Source organism: Tachypleus tridentatus, chromosome 6 (assembly GCF_004210375.1).
Source record: "Tachypleus tridentatus isolate NWPU-2018 chromosome 6, ASM421037v1, whole genome shotgun sequence".
NCBI classification, from domain to species: Eukaryota; Metazoa; Arthropoda; class Merostomata; order Xiphosura; family Limulidae; genus Tachypleus; species Tachypleus tridentatus.
This window is the reverse complement of record NC_134830.1, coordinates 72,879,803-72,901,187: the sequence shown is the minus strand read 5'-3', so window position 1 is coordinate 72,901,187 and position 21,385 is coordinate 72,879,803. Positions and strand designations below refer to the sequence as shown.

The window sequence follows — 21,385 nt, the reverse complement described above, 5'->3', positions numbered from 1 at the left end:
GTAAGGATCAGAAAGAGGAAGTTGTTCAAACTAGACTACGCATTGGTCACAGTTTTTTTATATTATCGTTTTCTTTTATCTGGAACTGATATACCAATGTGTAGTCTGTGTAACACTCAGATGACAACAAGCCACATATCACTTTCTTGCCGTCGTTATGACTCTCAATGACGACACCATTTTAAACATGTTTTGTCCGAAGATTTATCCATAACGTTAGACAGTGTTATTGGTGATGGTGACACTGTCCACCTTGGTAACGTTTTTAGTGTTTTCAAGCCATTAATCTTTTGAATGCCATTTAAGTTTTTTTTAATTTACACATTAGACCATTTTTAATGTGATTCTCTTTTAAGTTCATCTAGTTCGATTTGAGATTAGAAAATAGCCATAACGTCAAATAACTCGAAACCAAGACTGGAAAGACCAACTACAGCTAACTAATGATGCTGTTTGAACTACCTGTTAGCCACCTGACGAGTTATTATTAAAATTTTGTTACAAGTCTTTTAAAACTTTTATTACTTTACTTGTTGAAAAATAACCATAAGGTCAAATAATTCGGAACCGGGATTGGAAAGGCCAACTTCAGGTGACTAACGGTGGTTTTTGTACTTACCTGTTAGTCTTCCTGGCGAGTTATGATAAGTACAGTTATGCTACAGAAAGCTCTTTACAACTTGTGTTATTGTAGTTTTTCTCTTAACGTTGTAGACAAGATGTAAACATTGGTTTTATGCTACTTATGTTTTTTTTAAAACTTTGTTTTGTTTTACCTTAATTTCCTTCAATGAATTTTACTAAATTTACTTTAATATTAAACTTTTTACCGGATATTTGGCGCAGATAACCTAGCTGTTTTGTGGCACAAAACACCAAATCAACCAACCAACCAACTCTGAGAACCAGGACTAAAGAGTAATTCTATACAACAAATAGACTTGAAATACATAATTGTATTAAACCAACACAAATATAAAAAAGCCTATAACGATTAGAATCCTTTAACTGGTTCATCAACAGAGGACTCTGTTGATATAATCTGCATAAGTGTAAATATTTTCAACATATATATAATGTATATACATATTATATATGTATAACTAATAATTATAATGTAACTAACCTTAAATAGAATTCGAATATGTCATTGCTTACAAAATACATAAAACCAAGCTATCCGTTTTATCATGGAATAGTAAATATGCACATTTCATGATAATTATTCAGGAAACAATAATTATGAAGTTATCCATTGATGTTTTTGAATTACACTTATCTAAGAAGCAACAAGCATAATTTTATTAGTTATTAGCTTTGAAAAATAAACATAATTATTTCAGTTGTTCGTAGTAGGATATATGTAAGTTCTGGAAAATATGTTGAGGAATTATGTTCCATCACTCAAAGGAATAATTTGACATAAACCATGTCGGTCTTGTTCTCTCAAATTGATTTTTCAAGCATTTATAAACTTATCTCATGAGGATTATCGAATAATCACAGTGCTTTTTAAAAAATTTTGATGTTATTCCTCTCACAAGAACATGAAACTGTAATATCTATGTCAGTAGGGCATTTATTAATTGCTCTCCTACAAACTGTCGTATTTGAAAATCAGTTAAGTCATGCTTCTTTTCCATGCTGCTTAACAACTAATAAAGAATAGAGCTTACACATGTTTATCTAATACGAACATCTGTATAAAAGGCAATTGGAAGAGAAAAATGAGTTGCTCAGAAGAGTACCTAACATCTGGAAAAACATGACATTCCTTTAAGCAGGCTTTTCTGTTTTTCAGCCAAATTTCGTATACATCAACATTTTATTCACACATATTGAAGAGAATAATAAATTTCCATGGCTCACAGATGTGAACAAAGTTGTAACGAAATTTGGGCTAAGAGTTTACGTTAGTGTGGTGAACGAAATTCAATACATTAAATACAAATTATTGAAAAGATCTTAAAACAAATTAGATTGAAATTAAATGTCTTTATAGCTTGTGTGTCAAGATAGATGATTTTTTTCTACAACCAATGCTATTTATGCCGTATGACTCTTTGTATCTTTTTTGATCAGCATAGACTAGTTATAATGATGGGTAAGCTTCCTAAGTTGGTAAGTTATTTTGTCATTCCTTCGTTCTTAGAATACACGCTTCATTACCGAGAGGAAAATGATCCCACAGACTGGACAGAAGTCCCCATTGCAACTGACCAGAACCAATATGTAATAGAGAACCTGAAGTGTGGCATTACTTATCAATTTTTTATGACGTCACATAATACTGTCGGTAGGAGCGAACCAAGTAATAAACTGAACATCAAAACTGCAGGAGCTGGTAATGTAGCTTGTAAATATTATTCTATTTTAAAAATAACTAGTGATTAAACTCTTACCAAACGTACTGCAAACGACAGTGTGGTTCCTCTAAACTCCTAAATAAAATATTTTCGACACGTGTTACATATTATGGTTTATCTCGGACGATCCTCCAATTTATTATGTTATGTATTGTGATTTTAAATGCCTTGAAACTTAGTTAAATTGTAATTTGAATTTAGAAGTTAATTAGATATCGATATATATCAGAATTTATGATATTTGTTAACAAGATTGATACACTCAGTTTTCTTTCTTAATAGAAATATATTTTAATATACAAAAGGCCCCCCGCTAGTACAGCGGTAAGTCTCCGGATTTACAACGCTAAAATCAGGGGTTCGATTCCCCTCGGTGGACTGAGCAGATAGCCTTTGTGGCTTTGCTAAAAGAAAAAAACACATATACAAACAACAACACAACTTATAATAACCCCTGTTACAAACATTTGTTGTAAACAAAGATGTATATACGAAAGTTTTACAAACTTGCAAACAGTACTGACTCTTCTATCAAGTCCGGAACTTCCTTGATATCTTGTCGAAGGTTTGCTACGAGCGAATTAATTTTGAGTTGAAATCGGTAGGATTAACTTCGTTGATCTCACGTGAGTTTTAACCGCTGAACTTATATAATACATTAGTAAAAATACTAACGACCAATGTTAATCCGCTGAAGTTTTAATGTTCGAAATCTATAAATGTTTCTGATCAAATATCTGTAGTTTTCCAATTAATAAGATTTAATCACAGTTATAGCTTACGAATTTTATATTACACCAACTACAGCAAATCAGTAATATATATTCTCTCTTGGTGTGACGGTTTATAAATATTATGCGAGGTTCTAGAAATTTCAATTGGCCCAACAGTACTTGACGATACGCTGGTGCTCTCGTAAAACATATATTGTTTATCCTTACACTAAAGAATCTTCTACAACTTAATTCATAGGCGTAAATTTTGCAATACCAATTTGCCAGTACAGGTCACATGCATTTCTAAATGTATATTTGATTGAAGCAAACTTCGATATTAAAATAACTATATACTATTAAATCTGTTATACACACTACTTTAGTCACTATATACTATTAAATCTGTTATACACACTACTTTAGTCACTATAAACCTGCTTTTAAAATTCTATTTTAATTGCAATTTAAATAGTTTCTTATATTATACATTATCACATTCCTTTAACTCATTGTTAAATATTCATATTCATGAGAACTCTAACTAACGTCTTAAAGAGGTTATGTGTCAGACTTTTACTACATATTAGTAATGGAAACAAACTTCTTTTAATATCCCGCAAATATCTTTTTCAGCTCCTGTTTCTCCAGCTCGAGAAGATTTTATTATTGTTAACAAAACGAAAGCTTATCTTGATTTCTCCAAATGGCAAGATGGTGGATGTTCTATAACATCTTATACAATCAAACTGAAGCAGAAGTTTCACAGCCAATGGAGAACTCTGACTGAAAATGCACCGTTAGATAGCAGATCTCCGTTTCATATCCAAGCTTTATCTGTGGCAACTTGGTACGAAGTCTTGGTTGTTGCACAAAATTCCGCAGGAGCTACTGAGGCTATGTACAATTTTAAAACACCGAACAAAACAAGAGGTAATTTTAACTTTGTGCTGCTTAACGCCATACAAAGATAAAGATATCACAAACGGTATCTTCTCTATCTTCAATCCTCTAGTCACAGTTTTTAATTTTTACAAAAATACAAACTTGAATTAATATCACTGATATGTTATAGTTTGTTTTGAATTTCGCAAAAAGCTACATGAGGACTATCTGCACTAGCCGTCCCTTATTTAACAGTGTAAGACTAGAGAAAAGGCAGCTACTCATCACCAACTCTTCGGCTACTCTTTTACCAACGAATAGTGGGATTGGCCGTCATATTATAAAATTCCCACGGTTGAAGGAGTAAGAATGTTTTGTATTATGGGGATTCGAACCTGCAACCCTCGGATTACGAGTCGAGTGCATTAACCACCAGATCTAACATGTTATGTACCATCTAAAACAAAATGTACTCGAGCCATACAACCTGGTGGACCTATAGAATTTCAATCACTCGTACTGGTGTGAAAAATTTAAAGACTCTTACCCTTAAACATAAAACACTGAAATAAGTGTAATAATATTCATACGCTCATACATCTCAAAATTGTTTAATTTGGCTGAATACATTTTACAGTTAATTTTTATATTTGATTTTTCAACTGGACAAAGAAGCTACAATTACCATAGACAATGGTATTGCTATAAGCTGTATTTTCATTATAATTTTACCAAATTCAGCTACATTTTTGTTAGTACTGTGATGCACATAACTACTAATATCGAAATTGTGTCCATGATTTTGTTCTGTGTGATAGCCATGCAGCGAATTGTCAAAAAACATTTTTGCACAGTACCCTGAAAATATTATCCCTTTCTCTTTACCTGCTTTCCAAGGTTCATCAACAATACATGACTGATAACTTCCGAGAAATAATTCAACAAACCAAAAGGCGCAAAAGTCCGTGTAAAGTGATGAATATATCACATTCACCTTTGTTCTTACGTTTTGAAAGAGGTAATAATAACATGTTTGATAATATATGTGACTGGATGCTTTGTTTTAATGTAGTTTTATTCTTTTGGCCTTTCGTCTGTATATAGGAGATATCTCCCGGTGGAATAGCACTGGTAGTAGGTTCGCCTAATAAAATGGAGAGTTCACCTTGTCCTCGTTATCGAGTTTCCAGGTGTTTAACTTAACATTTTATCTGTAACTTGCAACCACTATAAATAATTTTCAATGAGAAAGATTAGTTGATCTTTTGTAAACAAAGATTATAAATTTCCAGATGTATGCAGGCACTTGAGAACAAATTTACTTTGTTTAATGCGACGACACAATTCCATTTGTCATATGCCAGACATCACTTAAACAGTTAATCATTCTTTCAGTCACGTACTTTAGTTGAAGTATTGTTTTTGTAGACTTAAATCTGTGAGAGTTATCTTGGTTGCAGTTCTAAGAGAGATTCCTACTTTAACAAGTACTTTAAAGTTCTTTACTATCTCCGACGATTGATTCACAGGCAGTCATAGAGCAGCCATTTGCTTTCTTCTTTATTTTAAATGCTAAAATCACTTTTACTTATTTTACCACAAATGATCAATTCTAAAGATATCAATTGTTTACAAGTGCTAAAATTTCATCGTTCATGTAAGCCTTCTGGAAAGGGTACATTTTAGGTGTCACTTGTTGTAAATCACAATTTAACAGAATTGCAACAAATCTATAAGGGATTTCAACCTGTGTATTCACATGCCATGGAGATGACAGGAAACAAGTTAACTGAATATATATACTTTGTTATAAATTGTTAACCACCAACTCTTATAGAATTTACTTTATCACACTACTGTTAAAAACTTGAATGTTTTATAAGGTTACTTCACTGAATATTGTATGCATATTACTTTACATAAATGTGGCTTTTCAAAGAAAACAAAAGAAACTTTACTTTGTTCACCCTAACTGACAAAATTAACGTACCCCATTTCAACCATGTCGTGAGCTTAAAACAGTAAATTTATATCATATATGCTTACCATTTCACGTATTCAATACAATCTACTGTATAGCTTAACTAATTTAAAACCAAAAATTATTAAAACTTAACATGCATAATAACTTATCTTAGTAATGTTATTTTTGTCACATTTATATATTAATATTTTCTCTCTCTCTGTGTTATCTTTAATTCAATTACCTAAAAAAAATATGTGTTAAATAATGTACTTTTTTTCCGGATCACATCGATTGGACCTTTTTCAACTTTGTCGAAATGATTAATAGAAAAGCTCTATATCTTACAGTTCAATGTCTAAGGTTGGACCTAAATGATTAGGTATATTTTTGATCCCGCGAAAACTAATTACTTGGAAATATCATCACCTACAACATTCTTCCCGATGTAGTTGACTAACTTAAACATGCTGTTTATAAATTGGATTTGAAATGGAAATGGCTTCCTCTCTATATACATTTCAAGAAGCTACAACAGCTCTGCTAACACTAAACATATTATATTTTTACAAACATAATGTTGTGAACACTGACTATAAGTTCTAAAAAGACAGCTAAGAGCGAGAGTACCCAACTAATGACCTATTCCAGAGTGATCATAGATGTTTATTTGTAGCTTGCCTGTTAATCATAATTAAGACAATTAATTATTAAATGTAATTATTATCGTAGAAATTCACCACTTTTAACAAAAATTAATATATAAACACATGGCAGCTACTTTTTTTATTTCTAATGTGAAGCTGAATGGCGTGTGGAAACCTATTAGTAATAAAACAGACCTAGAGTTTAGAAGAGAAATGTTGATCGAGGATACTACAGTATAACATAATAGTCATAATTTATAAGGTTAAACCTACACCCTTTTGTAAATTAATTGAAACAAGACGGAAAACTACGATTTTTCAATTTTTTGCGTTTTATTTCTGAGAATCCAAAAATTACTCACAAATTAATACATGATATGACCGCCTTTAGTTTTCAGAAGATCATTAATCCGCTTTGGCATCGAGTCCACGAGTTGACTGCAGTCTTTACTAATTCTTGGATTGCGGTACCACACCTCAATTATGGCCTCAATTAGTTTATCTTTCGTAGTATAGTCTTTTCCCCGAAGTCATTTTTTACAAATCGCCCAAATATTTTCAATAGGATTTAAGTCTGGATAGTTTCCAGGCCAGTCCAGCACCTTTATTTGCGTTGTAGTCATAAAATTCTTCACAAGTTTCGATGTGTGGCACGGAACCAGATCTTGCTGAAAAATGCCAGATCCATCTGGAAATCTCTTTTTCAATTCTGGAACGACTCTTCTCTACAAAACTTCGATGCACTCTAGTCCTCGCATCATACCTTCTACGATATGTAAACCTCCGACGCCATAGTAGCTGAAAAAGCCCCAAAACATCTTCTTCAAGGGATGTGTTACGAACTTATTGATGTGAGATTCTCGAAGTTTCTCACCTGGAGATCTGCGAACATGCAGACTTCTTTGACCCTCTACGAAGAAATGAGTCTCGTCACTGAATAACACCTTCCTCCATTGTTCTTGCGTCCAGTTCTTGTATTTCAGACCCCATTGATACCGTTTTTCTTCATTGAGTTGGTAAGAAATTGTTTTTTGACTGGTCTCCTTGCTCTTCTAACGCAATTTCAAATGACGTAATATTTCTCAGAATTTCGTCATATATCCCAAAAATAGATCGACCGTACTGCAAAACACAGCTAATAAGGCCGTATGTATGAAAAAAATGACTATTAAAGGAAATCAGCGGGTCCAGCGAGCCTACACCGGCTGCCATGCCGAATATATTGTAAAATGACCATTTGTTTCAATTAATTTGCACAAGGGTGTACATAGCAACTACTTTTGTATTTCTAATGTGAAGCTGAATGGTGTATGAAAACCAGCTAGTAATAAAACAGACCTAGAGTTTAGAAGAGAAATGTTGATCGAAGATACTACAGTATAACATAATAGTCATAATTTATTAGGTTAAACCTAATTCTTCTGTCCACAAAAAATTTCTAACGGGCCTGTCATTAGTCCACCCTTACTCTATAACTTTCACTTTACATATTGATGACCTAGTTATGTTACCTGAAACAAAAATGTAAATGATATGTTTAACTTAATGGTATCTAAACTCAAACCATACTATATATCAGTTTTACAGTTTCAACACTGAGTTTTTGGAGTTATACAACGGTTACTTATTTATATTGACTTGCTTACAAATGAAGTTTCGTGTGTGAGTTGCACAAAAGTATTTTAAGATTCTCTTACTTAAGTGCCAGGGCTTAAACAGCTGAGAAAAATAAAAGAGGTAACAAAGACATTCATATTAAACATAATTAATATATAATAAAAAGTTTGTATTTCATATATGACATAATATGTACAAATTTCAAAAACAAATATTTATGGTAAATAATTATCTTTAAGAAAAACTTAAAACAGGTTGAGCACATTATATGTGAACTTTTATAAAGTCTTAAGAAAGCATTTTCTAAGAATTGTATTAATAAAAGTCAGTATATCAGAGTAAAGTTTAATATTTCAATTTTTTATTCGATTTGTTTTTTTCTTTTTCAGAAATGGCGATATCTGGAACTATTCAAGTCCCAAAATACCATTACAGTGCTTTCATTGTTGATTTAGAAATACTGATACCAATTGCTGTTTCCAGTTTCGTTGTATTAGTGGTGATAATTGTAGGATGTGTGCTTTGTATTCGAGAAGCACGATCTCGCCGTCGAAGAAATGGTGAGAAATTGCAAAACCGTAATAGATCATAGCACAAATAATTTTGAGAAAAATAAAATTACACTATATTTTTCAGTTACATGTTCAGTTCTTACTAACGTGTAGTAATTGCTGGTATTGATAATAACTAAACCATTGACAACTTACAATAATATTTGTATCTTCTTTATCGGATTGTCATTCGGAGGCAAATAATTTTATCGGTTACAGAGTATTTCGAAGATATTATTTTTTTAAAGCTTCACAGGTTTTCTTCAACTCTCTGTGTTTAATATTTTCTTCATAGAAAATTCCCGTGACACATATAATTTTTAAGAGGCAAGCTAATTAATGCTATGTAAATTTACTGAATGTGTTTTAACAATATATTTAATACAATTATTCTTTTGAAAAATTATTTTGCATCTTTTTGTTTGTGTATTTAGATGTTTGTCATGATCTTGCAAGTTTGAAGCAAAGTGAATGTTTAAAAAATAACAATCTGAGACTAGTATACAACATCAAACGGTTGTAAATCATTTTTCTTTGTCTAGCTTGGCTTGTAGTTTTGGTGATGGACTCTGTACAATGCTGACAGTCAATCACACTGTTCATTAGTAAAGAGTAGTCCAAGAATTTACGGTGGTGCTAACTAGCTGCATTTCTTTTAGCCTATCATTTTAAAATTAGAAACGGCTATTGCAGGTAAAACTTGAGTAGCTTTGGTCGAATTTCGAAAAACAAAAGTTGTTCCGTTTTTAAATATCTAACTTGGCCACTTGATAACATTTGAATTATTTCAAAATATTCTCGTCACGTTTTAATTTATATTTTCATAATTAAAGATTAAAATTTCCCTTAAAATAAGGTATTCCAGTGCTCTTAGTGTAACCTCAGCTGAGTTTTAGTAATTCAACATTTGTTGATGACGTTGAACCAATCACAGCGAAACACAAAATTTTTTTTTGTAAGCGATCAAACGATTAAAGAAACCTGTTTATCAAAGATAATTGTAAGAGTAACAACTTTCAAAAGTACTAAGAACATGTTAACAACACTATAGATCAGAAGTTAATATTGAATATCCGAAGAAAATCAAAAATTAGATAGTACGTCTACTATCTTTTAAAATCTGTCAAAATCTTCAGTGCTAACTGTAAGAAATCAACTTAAGCAATGGCTTTTACGTTTTCTTATCAAGTCTTTACGCATTTATATTGGAATATTCAATACATTTTCAAAATACATTTTCATTACTTTACTCGGCTCGGCATGGCCAGGTGGTTAAGGCGTTCGACTCATAATCTAATGGTCGCTGGTTCGAATCTCCGTCGCACCAAACCTGCTCGCCCTTTCAACCGTGGGGGCATTATACTGCGACGGTCAATCCCATTATTCGTTGGTAAAAGAGTAGTCCAAGAGTTGGTGGTGGGTGGTAATGACTAGCTTTATTCCACCTAGTTTTATTCTACTAAATTAGGGACGGCTAGCGCAGATAGCCTTCGTGTAGCTTTGGGCGAAACTCAAAAAACCAAACTAAACCATCCAATTTTATGACACACTCACAGCGGAGTGTATTTCATGGTATTACACAGATACCGAACCGGCTCCATCGTTCCGAAATTCAGCGCTCTGCGACAGGACCAAACCATACTCTTGTTGTGATAGAAAGAAAAAAATTGTTTATTTGTTTTGGAATTAATCATGAAGAGCATAATGATCTATTTGTACTCTATCCATCACGCGTATCGAAATCCGGTTTTTAGTGGTGTTCGTTTGCAAACATACAGCTGTGCAACTGGGGCGTGAAAAAAATTAATTTAAGACTTACGAATGGATAAATGGAAATAAGATTAAACGAAATGACAGAATTAATACCAAATAGATTAAGAACAAAATAGGAAGTTTAGAAAATTATAATGCTCCTGGGCCAGATAATATTTCTTCAAGGATTTGCAGGAAGTCAAATATTGTATATTTGAGCCACTTATTACTATTTGATAGTCCTAAAATAGTGGGCAAGTACCAGAGGGTTGGAAGTTAGCCAATGTAACTTCTCTTTTCAAATGAAGTCATAAAAGTTTATTAGTAATTATAGACTAATTAGTCTTACATCATTTGTGGAAAAAAATGAAAAGTCTGTTACAAAATGCTTTATAAAGTCATCTAACAAAGTTCAGAATTTTCTTGGACATACTTTGAAAAGATTACTGCGAGTGTATAATTAGAGTGAGGTGGTAGATTTGGTATATCTGGATTTTCAGAAAGCATTTGATAATATGCCCCATAAGAGGCTTGTACAAAAAATTGTCTCTATATATGTAGAGGATAATTTAATGAATTAGATAGAAAAGTAGCTGGATGGAAGAAAGCAGGGGAGTTGTTACAAATGGAGTCCAGTCAAATTGGAATAATTTTGCAAATGGTATACCATAGAGCTCAGTCTTGATACCTTTGCTATTTTTTGATTTACATCAATCACATAGATTAAGGGTAAAAGTGCTCAATAAAATATTTAAATTTCAGATGATATTAATGTTTGGGATGTTGCTAGCTGTGAAGAGGAAACTGCTGTTTTGCAAAATGATTTAGATCAGTTATTGAATTGGGCAAATAAATGGCAGATGAGTTTTAACTATAATAAATGCAAGATAATGCATGTGAGTTATCATAATTTAAATTTTAAAATAACTTGGATAGAAATAACTTTAATAGTGTTGGTGTTATAGTTGATTAGTCTCTAAAGCTATCCAAGTAGTGTACTGTTGCTAGTGGTAGGAGAAATAGGATTTTAGGTTCTATCAAGAGAAATATCGAATACAAGTCTAAAAGCTATAATTTCATTGTTAAGGTCACTGGTTAGGCCCCATTTGGAATATTATGCTCAGTTTTGGGCTTCTTACCTTAAAACAACATTGAGTTGTTGGAAAGAGCTCGAAGAAGGGTTACTAGAATGTAACCTCGGATGGAGAGGTTGTCATGTGACGAGAGACTGTAAATAGAAAAGTTAGGTAGGATCTGAGTGATGTGTTTGTGATTGTAACGGGAATTGATCTTGTTGTTGCATCATTTTTTGTCATATTTAACAGTGAGAATAGTAGAACTATGGGACACAAGTATAAATTTTGAAAAGGTATAAGTCACCTTCAGCCAACACAAATTTATTTTTCTAACACGATAGTTAGCCTTTAAAAATGGGTTGTCTTCAGATGCTGTAGACGCAGTTAATTTAACTGACTTTAAGAAAAGTCTTGATAAGTATATGGATGATAAGGGCGTTGGCTTTAATTTTTTTAAGTTAATTTAGTTTAGAGTATGAATAAACCAATAAGTCCCACGTTGTTTCAAAACGTTACGTTAGTAGTGGGTTGTATTCTTAAATGATACTAATGTACCCTAAATCCCACAAATTAGGCAAGTATTTAGATGTTTAACTGTAATTACTGAAATCATGTTAACGGTACTGTACTGGAGTTTTTAGCCAAAATGCTTTTTTTATCAACCTTAGGTAGTTTGACACGCCAATTGTTATAAGATTTAAAACCATTTTTGATTAAATGCTACTAAACTTTACTGAAACGAAATGATTACGTCCGGAGAAAGGAAATCAGCAATATTGTGATAAAGTAGTTGCAATTGGAACCTTTATATTTTGTTATAATATAGTGACCTAATATTAGTGTCAACAAAAACTAATCGAACATAGATATAAGTTGAATAATGTGCAACTTCATGACTGGTTCAAACAATACCAGTAGTTAAGATAATGTGGATAAAGACACATAATTAACATATTTTAAGAATATTAATATGCTAGACATTAATGTACAAAAGGGTTAGGACAAAGTCAAAAATTATATTTCAGGCTACATTCAAAGATTAGTGCATGGTAAATCATAGGCTAAACATCAAACTGTTATTAATCTTCATATTTATTACAAAAGAAACTCAATGGAAATGGTTGAGTTCAGCAAAGACTTCATATTTTCTGTGTCCCTGCTTTGCTTTAATAACTACAAACACTTTTTCATTCATTATTGCATAATTAATCAAAGTATTTCTTAAGAATTTACTCTCACTGTATCTAATATACTCCCATAAACTATTTTTCGAAGTAACTTTTGATTTATAAAGTTTTTGATCTATTAAATCTAAGATCTGCTCAGTTGGGTCGAGATTTGGACTTCGTGGGAGTTACTGCGTCATTTTAATTTCTCCAGCAGCTTCATTTTCGGCTAATAATTTCTGCACAGGTTGAATGGTTGTTTAGAATCATTATCTTCTTGGTAGTAGAATCCTATACCACTGGGTATACCATAACGCAGACTACTGGGTATACCATAACGGATGAATATCTGATAGTATTTGTGCTGGTCCATTGTTCCATCTATTTCGCAAATATCTCCTGTCGCCTCAGCAAAAGAAACAACCCCAAACCATCATATTGCCTACCCTCTGCTTCACGGTAAGTGCTATGCATTGAGGTAAGTATCTTTCACTTTTCATCCACTGGACGTATAACCTATGCTTTGAAACAAATATTTCAAACTTTTATGCAAACTCTCTGCTCTACTAACAATTCTTTACGCTTCTTAATATATAATTGGTTTAATGCAAAATGTGCAGGTTTGTTTCACATCACATTTCAGAGTTTGCATGGACCAGTTCAGTTTGGATTTTAGATGGCAAACTGAAATGCCTCGAACAGGTGCCATCAGTCCTTTTCCCATGTTATCTTGACTCCAAACTTCTTATGGCAGCTTCTGCCTTTAAAACCTAATTAGCAGTGTAACTTGGTTTTGGAGTACAAATTCAATGGAAATGGTCATTAATAATTGAGGTTTGTTGTTCCAGTATCTTTCAATACATATATATATTTACATTTGTGGGCGTATGTGTATAAATCACTTTTAAGTTTGCATAGAAATACATATTTAAGTAATGTTATAAATATTCCTTTTTTTAAGTGAGATATTTGTAACACACCGATTTATAACATTTAGAGCCATCTTACCAACATATTAAAGCTATTTCAAATTGCAATGCTTTTGATAACATTCTTTGTTGAAGACGTTTTTAAGCCAAGTAAGCAATTTTAAAAGTAGTGAATTCTCAGTTTGATTTGACAGAAAATCAGGCATATGGAAAGACTACCCAAGATATGATACCGATGAAGGACATTGGAAGCTCGCCAGCTGTAGACTATGTATCAAGTGAAGATGGAACCCAGCGTTCGTCACCCTATTCTCAAATAGCTAATCATTGTCCTTCAAACCAATCAACGTTCGGTCCTCGACCAGGTAGAGATGTGAGCTCACTTCCGCCATTTCCATCATTTTAAAATCGATTAAAATTTAAAGTAATATATTTTTCTCATATCTGTTAAAACTTCAGTTGCTAAATATGATCTCACGTTTCTTTTTCTATTCATTAAATGTTGTTCTTAATTTGTTACTCATAAATAATACCATACAGTATAGAAATACAGTTACTCATAAATAATACCATACAGTACAGAAATACAGTTACTCATAAATAATACCATACAGTACAGAAATACAGTTACTCATAAATAATACCATACAGTATAGAAATGCAATTATTTTTTCCGTTTATTATATCTTAGTTTTAAGAATAGGTTTTCTATTTTTTTATAAATTTAACAAGTCTACGCAAAATATAAAAAATGTTTTAATTTTGTTCTTCTAACTAGAGGAAGAACTTCACCCATACGCCACTCCGTACGATACTTTACCAGTGCCGCCCTCTAGTGACAACCAACAACAGTCAGGAACCTCTGACATGCACACCCTCACAAGGAGGGGAAGAACCAAGCGTAACAGTAACGTCTATAGCAGGCAGGTAACTATGAATCAAAAATGAAAACGTTAAAGTTTATTTCTTTGACTATAAAATTCCAACTCAGTATTTAAAAGTTATAATACATAATGATAATCTGTTATAACATGTTAGTATATCATTTGATTAACGTGAATAAATAGATAACATATTACTCCACATTTATTTGTTGTTGAAGGAATGAAACAAAATAGTAATTTAGTAATAAGTTATATTATTAGCGATTATAGATATAAAACATTTTTACGTGAATTATTTCATTGTATTTGCACTTAAAATAATGCATTTGCACACATTTTATGACAAATTTGTTATCCTAATAAGCTAATAAAGTTCATGACACTTAAGTAATAATCAATTTTCACGAACAGTAAAACGTAATTGCTATCATCATAACTTAAATAGGATTGCCAGTTATTTTTTTTCGTTCCTGTACTTCTTATCTATAAAGTATTTCCATTCGTATTAGTACACAAATAGATAAAATTTAAAAACATTTGATGTTCGTATACGAGGTTCTGAGGCTAAGATCAAAAGAATTAAATCACTGTTTTGTTGTCAAGAGATGCACCGTATAAAACTGTAGTATTGCAACGTAGATAAAAACGAACCCTTTCTCTTTGTTGACCTTAATGAGAAATATTATTTAGATTTCGTTTTTCATGCATTGACAGTTTTACTTGGCTTAAGAATGTTTATTTTTATGTATAAGTGGTTTGAACACAATATGCTTTAAATTTCGTGCAGAGCTAAACAAGGGCTATCTGCGCTAGCCGTCCCTAATTTAGCAGGGAAAGACTAGGGCGAAGGCGGCTAGTCATCACCATCAACCACCAACTCTTGGACTACTCTTTTACCAAAGAACTGACCGTAACATTAGAATGACCCCCCAGCTGAAAGGATGAGGATGTTTAGTAGGATGGGGATTTCAACTGGCAACCCTCAGACTGCAAGTCAAGCATTCTAACTAACTGACCACACTAGACCAATAAACGTGCTTCATTTTTCTATGCTTATTAATTTTGTGTGTTTTTAAACACAAAGCTCCAAATGGGATGTCTGCTTTGCCAATCATGGATGTTGAAACACGATATTAGCGTTATAAGTCCTAAACCTTAGCGCTAAACTATATTGTTTGAAGAAAAAAGTAAACTTAAGTATACATAATAGTTTTAAAGATGCAGAATGTCTAAAAAAGTATTAAAAACTGCACAGTTCGTTAGGCATTAAAACAGTTTTAGTTATCTGGAACTCAGTTATCTGCAGAAATGTTGAACAACGCCTTTTTTCAGTTTAAAAGAAAATTCATTGATCGTGTTTAACAGATTTTTCATGCAGTATGATTCGTTTAGTATTACTGTTATCATTTCACATCTTGAAATAAACAGTTAAAGTTTTTAAACCATTGTTTACAGGTAATTTCCCAACTATTGTAGAAAAATTAGAAATGTTCGACATACATATATCATGTTTAATATTTCGGCCTATTTAAAACGGATATATATGTATACTTGTGTGTATGTGTTTATAAAATACACTTGGATTTATAAAAAATAAAATTTGATCGTTATTTAGGATATAAATTACTTTCATCATGTTTTCTTTCAGGATGAGTCAGCGAGAGCAGCCTTATGAATCGCTTGTGTTGACCCTTGACTGAAGTTATTTTGCAATATCGCCTCTGATTAAGTTTGGAAACATTCATATATATATAAATATGTGTGTGTGTATATATATATATATATATATATACTGTGATGACATTAGTTAAAACAATACTGCATTTTTCATTGCAACCAAAATATTTAATTTATGGTGTGTATAACCTCATTCAATAAACATTCAAAGTAAAATTAAACTCAGATAAACAATGAAAGTATAAAGACAAATAATGTGTGATGTAGCTTGGAAGAATACCGTAAGCAAGAAAGTGATATTCTGTTTCTGGTGGTAATTTTTGTAATTCTCTTTTGTTATCACTCAACAGTAAGAAACATTGAATATTACCGTAGTTAAAACAATCATCCTGCTTGTTGATTGTAGTTAAGATTTTATAAATGTTCCTTTCATTACCACTTGACATTTTCATGAGTTATAGTAATAAAGCACAATTTCATATAGAAGTACAATGTCAACTGAGATTCTATTTTGTATTAGCCTTTATCTTTCCATTTTTCACTTTATCTTCATTGATTGTGAAATCACAGAATAAAAGTACATCATTATTCTGAAAATTTAGATATTGTTCTGTTTTTACAAACTTTGTTTAATTACCATGAAATAAAACTACAATTATTTCAATATTTTTTTTGATATTCATTTGAAAAGTGCTAAAATAACATAGAAAAAGAACCGAAAATCTCTTTTGCATTGATAAAGGAGATACAAAATGCCACATTAAGGAATAACTCGTTGATTTTATTAACTATATTTTTATTGCACTCTTTGTGAAATAAACAAAGTTGTATGGTGAGCTTGAAAAACTTGTAAAAAATGTTTGTTCTATACGAAGTTAAAAATATTTAATAACTGCATATTGATTTTATTAACAATGCGAAAGAAATTTGTAATCAACCAATAGCATCATATTCTTGATAAATTGGTTTTACTTATTATGAAACATAAAATTAATAGCTTCCCGAAGAAAGATTTTAAATAAAATTTCGAAATTCTAAAATATTTGTCATTACAAAATTAAAAAAATTGTGCATTAGTCACAACTATGACCTTCATGATGTTATCACTCAGATAAAATTTAAAACATATATTTATAAACAATTTATAAATAATTGTAGAGGAAATGAAATATTGTTTCTTTGTGCCATTGACGTTGTTTTAAACATATCAATTTCTAACACTTGATGTAGTAAATTAATTTTTAAGGTAAAACTTTTTAAAATAAATTATTTAAGCCTAATAGTTAATTTTATGTTCTGTTTTTTCTTTTGAAATAAGAAATAAAAATGTTTTATGTATAATATGATGGAAGTTTAGAAAAAAGTTAAAAACTTGTGAACAAGAAAGTTGTCTTCCTATCGATATATCTGGACTTACTGATGTGAGGTTTTAACCAAACATGATCAATAAATAAATCAATTCGACAAAAAAAAAAAAGGAATTCTTAGTTAATAAAATTGAGCCGTTTTTTACTTCGACAACAAATATTAGTTAAGGTAACTTCCATAAACATTATTTTACACTACTTCAAAATAATACTGCAAGAAAGTCTATAATACATTAGGCCAATTTCTATTGATCCTATCGCATGAAGTTTTTAAAAACACATTAAAATATAGATTAAAAACTACTTATACAATATATTAAATAAATATTTGACTTTCTCGTTATTTGTTTGGAAAAAAAAATCCAAGTTTTTTTAAAATATCTCATACCGTCCTGTCCGTTCAAATATGTTTTGTCGATTAATAATATAATTCTTAAAGATAAAATGTCTTAGGTGTATTTTTTAATATCTCTTCATATTTTCGTGAGTTAACTTTTGAAGGATATGTCTATAAATTTTACGTTTCACGATTATATAGTTCTTGTACAAAAGATAAAAATAATTATCCGATATTCAACTCAAAAAAATGTGAAAAAAGAAAACAAAGCAAGTGTCAGTCGTTAAATAAAATTGTAAAATATTTCATAATAATCTTAAGAAACTGAAAAAACAATTATTAATACTGCAAAAATACCTATGGAATGATTTTGGTTTGCTCACAAGTTTAATGAATGTACTTAAGTATAGAACTTTATTTCAAATAGTTTTATGAGCATAACTTCCAATGCATTTTTAGTAAAATCAATATTACAAGCACAGGAGGAATTATATTACAAGTTCAGATACACATTTAATTGTTAAATTGAACACTTTCAATAAAAAACCAACGAACTCAGAATCAAGTTGACAGTGTGTACACTCATGTTAAAATCAGTCCACTCCCCATCAAAACCATCTACAACTGGCCGTCTGGCAGTTCTATCCCTGAGGCAGTTATTTTCTCCTTCACGCCTGCAATACGATGTACAGTACAGTAAGCTATGGGAAGTTGGTGGCACATGGAGCCACAAATTGGCATAAGCATCCAACAACTTGAAGAAGACTCACTGTGGCAAATGTTGTAGGTCCATAAACTGGCTACCGTACATTATTTTCGTCATATTTCCAACTAAATTGGATTATTTCTACATCATATGGATCATTCTGTTCTGCTGCACACCAGGTAAATATCTATGGATTAACTTGCTTTGCATGGTTCGCGAAAGATGTTCTGGTTGGAGAAAGGATTTTAAGTTTCGTGGGCTCTCTCTTTTTTGGTAAGTATCTGAATACCTGAGGCACTTTACTCATGTTGTTGACATGTAATCATACAGATTGGCAATGATCTCAAACAGTTGCTCCAGATTGATGAGAGCATGTTCAAACAAATTAACATGTATTTCCTTCTCAGTTTCTGAGAAGTTTTTATTGATGATAATGATAGTTCCGTCATCCTTCTAGATAGACACTTAAGTGATGCTTTTGTCCTTCCAAGCAAAGATGATAAGAACGATAAGGACATCAATCACCAGACAACACTTGAATGACTTGTCAGCTCATGAAAATAAATAAGTAGCTGATGACATTTATGTCTGCTTCTTTATGATCTGACATGCAATTCTCCTCACCTGTGAGTAAAATGTCGGATAGCCCAAATTTTCTCTAAAGTAATGATAATTGATGGAAGAACCAAGCTACATGTAATAGATAAATCATGGTATTATATTTTATGTATTAGCATTTGAAATCACAAATTCATTACAATCTTTTATCGAGAATTATACTTGGAATTCTCTTTGTAGGTCAACTAACGTATTATGTATGTTTTTTCTATAACTTACATTAACTTAAATATAGGCCTGGCATGGGCTAGCGCGTTAAGGCGTGCGCTTCGTAATCTGAGGGTCGCGGGTTCGCGCCCGAGTCGCGTCAAAGATGCTCGCCCTTTCAGCCGTGGGGGCGTTATAATGTGACGGTCAATGCCACTATTCGTTGGTAAAAGAGTAGTCCAAGAGTTGACGGTGAGTGGTGATGACTAGCTGCCTTCCCTCTAGTCTTACACTGCTAAATTAGGGACGGCTAGCACAGATAGCCCTCGAGTAGCTTTGTGCGAAATTCCAAAAAAAAAACGTAAAAATATCTATTAAGCCTAATGTTCTCTTAGATTAAATATTATTATTATTATATTATGTAGCGAAATTCGTTATCCATAACGACTTAAATGGTTTATTACAAGTACTAACATACGATGTTTTACATATATACAAAACTACAAGGCTAATGACAATGACTACTATGCGACGATGGTCATGATGATGACAACAATGTATTGGCAACGATGATAATGATAATCTAAGTTCTCTACTGATTGATATATCTGAATAGACATCACTGTATGTGAACTCACTCCTGTGCGGAATCAAATATTTCATTTATTTCAGCTATTAAAAAAACAACTGATGAACTATGCCAGATGAACACCCTTTAATTTCTTACAAGAGACACTGAAGTACTCATTTTACCAAAAAAAAAATTATTACGCATTTTTACTCTTATCTCTATTTTTGCATTTGGTCTATTGGACTATTACATTTAGTTTAGTATACAGATTTTACCTAACTTATATTGTTTAAAACACTAAGTTTTCGAGTTTTCTTCCTACTAATAAGGCCCCGGCATAGTCAGGTGATTAAGGCACTCACTCGTAATTTGAGAGTTGCGGGTTTGAATCCCCGTCACACCTAACATGTTCGTCCTCTCAGCTGTGAGGGCGTTACACTGTGACGGTCAATCCCATTATTCGTTGGTAAAAGAGTATCCCAAGAGTTGGCGGTGGGTAGTGATGACTAGTTACCTTCCCTCTTGTCTTACACTGGTAAATTAGGGACGGCTAGGGCAGATAGCCTTCGAGTTGAGTGCCTTAACCACCTTGCCATGCCGGGCAACTTGCGTTTAGCAGAAAAACATCTTAACATAACATAACACTCCAGGACTTGTCAGAATATGTAAGCAATGCAGATTTTTTCACCTATGTCCCTGAATTTCAGCCTATCCTCAACTTAGTTAATTGTCAAACATGGTTAAATAACTTTTTCAAGATCATGTCACTTATGCATGCAGATATTTTTAAGTACATAAAATGTAAATGTCCGCTATTTTGTTTCTGTTAAACATATTGACTTGAAATTAGTGTTGAAAAAAAAAACATTCTTCTATGTCACGCAGTGAGATTTGAGTAGAATACTAACACCAACAATGACGTTAGTCATAAGTCTTCTGTTTTCTTTGTCTTTCCTCTTTTAAAGTATTTATTCTTGTTTTGTAAAGTGGAAACTATCGCAAACTAACAGAGGGCGTTCGTTACTAAGCAACCCAATGAAACAAATATGGTTGAACACAGTGAGTTCAAATTATGATTGCTGTACCTAATTATAGATCAGCTTAATTATTAATAATTAATCTAATTTCAGCAAATTATGTTTTTCTTATTTTGAGTGACATTATAAAAACATGTATCTTAGAATATTATGTTAAAAATAAAGATAAGCGTCATTAGTAGGATAGATTTCCGCAAGATAGATAATAGTACTTTACTCTCTTTAAATGTAAACCTCACTAGACACAGGAGTCCTTGTTGTTGTTTCTGCGGTTGACTACTTTATATTAATATTTTAACGGTATTTAGGTTAACTTAAACCAAAATTGACCTCAGTAAGCCTTAAATTTAAAAATCCTGAGTTTGAGAGGACTAAT

General features: G+C 31.9%; 2 protein-coding genes across 6 annotated transcripts in view; both read left to right on the top strand.

Annotated features, from left to right (window-relative positions):
* Positions 1–16,892, top strand: part of LOC143252796 (cell adhesion molecule Dscam1-like) — a 114,879-nt gene extending 97,987 nt beyond the window's left edge. The window contains exons 14-19 of one of the 4 annotated variants that reach the window (XM_076505511.1): positions 2,153–2,344; positions 3,716–4,012; positions 8,581–8,751; positions 13,860–14,038; positions 14,444–14,588; positions 16,198–16,892. In XM_076505511.1, coding sequence (XP_076361626.1) covers positions 2,153–2,344; positions 3,716–4,012; positions 8,581–8,751; positions 13,860–14,038; positions 14,444–14,588; positions 16,198–16,202 — 989 coding nt within the window. In that variant the 3' untranslated portion in view covers positions 16,203–16,892. Of the gene's footprint in view, positions 1–2,152; positions 2,345–3,715; positions 4,013–8,580; positions 8,752–13,859; positions 14,039–14,443; positions 14,593–16,197 lie in introns of all 4 variants that reach the window. The other 3 variants (XM_076505509.1, XM_076505510.1, XM_076505508.1) reach the window with 3 other exon arrangements.
* Positions 16,893–20,997: 4,105 nt separating this feature from the next.
* The window catches only part of LOC143252795 (EF-hand calcium-binding domain-containing protein 6-like), a 102,172-nt gene continuing 101,784 nt past the window's right edge, over positions 20,998–21,385 (top strand). For both annotated transcript variants that reach the window (XM_076505506.1, XM_076505507.1), the window contains exon 1: positions 20,998–21,031. The gene's annotated coding sequence lies outside the window, so the exon portion shown is untranslated. The remainder of the gene's footprint in view (positions 21,032–21,385) is intronic.